Source organism: Medicago truncatula, chromosome 5 (genome assembly GCF_003473485.1).
Source record: "Medicago truncatula cultivar Jemalong A17 chromosome 5, MtrunA17r5.0-ANR, whole genome shotgun sequence".
In the NCBI taxonomy this organism is placed as follows: Eukaryota; Viridiplantae; Streptophyta; class Magnoliopsida; order Fabales; family Fabaceae; genus Medicago; species Medicago truncatula.
The window spans coordinates 34,467,164-34,469,387 of record NC_053046.1 but is presented as its reverse complement, the minus strand read 5'-3'; the positions used below and the strand labels follow the sequence as shown (position 1 = coordinate 34,469,387).

Sequence of the window (2,224 nt, the reverse complement as noted above, 5' to 3'; positions counted from 1 at the left end):
CCAAGGCCTCTTGGTCGTGGTTATTTTGATCTCTTCCATTGGGGAAGCTAGGAACTTGGGTAAGATTCCTCAATTTTTATTCTGCTTTTGATTTTCATGAGTCATAATTTTAAATAAAATAATAGCTACAAAAACTACTCATATTGACATTTTATTTGCAATTTATGATTATCCCATCCACCTCTCATAATTTTCAATTTAAATAAAATAATATTTTTTTTTGAAAGGATGCAAAGAGTATCAAATCATTTCATTAAAAAGAGAAGAAGAACAAAATTTAAATAAAATAATAGCTACAAAAACTAGCCAAATTTGTGAAGATTGTGTTCACTTTTTTTTTTTTTTTTTACAAAAAAAGATTGTGTTCACTATTGGTGTCATTTCAATGTAAATTTGATGGAAGATATCCGTAATTTGAATTGTTTATGGTTCATATTTTTTGCAGTTGAGGTTGCTACAAAACAAAATAATGTGGATGGTATCAAATATTGCACTACAAAAAATGTTAAAGACAACGATGATGCAAGTTCTGACTGTTTCATACCCGGTTTTCCAGGAATTCCATTTCCGAAAATACCAGGATTTCCAGACATACCAGAAATCCCATTCCCAAAAATACCAGGAATTCCAGACATACCAGGAATCCCAATCCCATACATACCTGGAATTCCATTCCCAAAAATACCAGGAATTCCAGACATACCAGGAATCCCAATCCCAGACATACCTGGAATCCCATTCCCAAAAATACCGGGAATTCCATTTCCATTTCCATTTCCATTTCCATTTCCAGGATGGCCAGACATACCTGGATGGCCTACGCCTTCAACTCCTAAAGCGCCTAGTCCAACTCCTGAATCGCCGTCACCTTCTGAATCACCTTCGCCTTCGGAGTCATCAAGTTCACCTTCACCTTCTGAGTCACCAAGTTCGCCTTCACTGAGCCCAACCTACGTTATGTAGGTGAAGTTACTTAGCAAGCAAAAATAATGTTGTTTGTCTCATTAATATGATACTTAGTGTACTTGGTTGAGCACATCATAATTATTTTCAATTAAGTTATGTAAACGTATTGGCATAGCTTTTACTCTAAATGCTTGCAAGTGGAATATATTCTTTTATCATATCTGTGTCATTTTTAGATGAATAATGTATCATGTTTATCTATTATTTTCCTGCCTCACATCTAGAGCTGTCAAAACGGACTATCCGACGGGCTAGCCCATGACGTGCTTGAGCTTTTGCGGGCCGGGTCAAAAAGGCCCGGAAGATAAATGGGCTCAATAATATTTGTTCAAGTCCGACCCTTTGTGAACTACGGTCTTTCGGGCCAATCCAATTACTTAACACTTTTAATTTAAAATTAAAAAATTATACTAAAAAATACCTACCGACAACTCAATTAGCAATTTACCAATGTTTTCTTTTATATTGCTCTCAAAAAAATGTTTTCTTTTATATATAGTCAATAATATTTATTCAATATCAATGGTGTGTACTGTGTACTTAACGCTACGTGGCTACTGGATACTGGTTTGGGACACAATGCAAGCTGAAGTTATTTCTCCATTCACGGATACACCATTAGTTTATGTCAACACATAACATAAACTAATGGAAATACAAAGCAATAACATTGACAAAATTCATTACAGGGAGCTGATGTATCAGTATTTGGGTTGGGTTTAAGCAACACTCTGTTTTTTTTTTTTTTTTTTGGACCTGATAATGATGGATTGTAGGAAATTATAATGTCGAAAAATAATTATAAATTAAACGGGCTATCCGCGGCTCAATCGGACTAGCCTGCAATGGACTCGGGCTAAAAAGGTCCGGTTTTAAATGGACCCAAATTTTTATGTCCAAACCCTACGTTTTTTTGGGCTTTTGCGGGCCGACCTTACCCGTTTTGACATTGCTACTCATCTATTATCAAAAATTAAAATTACAAGATTACTACATATCTGGAATTGTAATTCTATTAGCATGGTTATCGGCAAATTCTTGTTTATTTTTTTTGAAAAATCCTTACTTTAAATTGATCTAATTGTGGATTTTATTAATTGGACCTAACTTTTCTGTTATTTGTTCCCTTCAGTTGCATTTTAACTAAAAAATGTAAGATTTTTTTTTCCTGATATATATATATATATATATATATATATATATTGACAGCTAGGTTGCCAATTAAACCCTAATACCATCGGTCCATGTGATCTTAGCT

General features: G+C 34.1%; 1 protein-coding gene across 1 annotated transcript; it reads right to left on the bottom strand.

Moving 5' to 3' along the window:
* Positions 1-377: 377 nt before the first annotated feature.
* LOC120580683 (collagen alpha-1(VIII) chain-like) lies at positions 378-1,916 on the bottom strand. Its single transcript, XM_039834741.1, has 2 exons — positions 1,905-1,916; positions 378-950 (listed from the first exon to the last, which is right to left on the bottom strand). The coding sequence occupies exons 1-2, from the start codon at positions 1,914-1,916 to the stop codon at positions 378-380; spliced, it is 585 nt and encodes a 194-aa protein (XP_039690675.1).
* Positions 1,917-2,224: the final 308 nt, after the last annotated feature.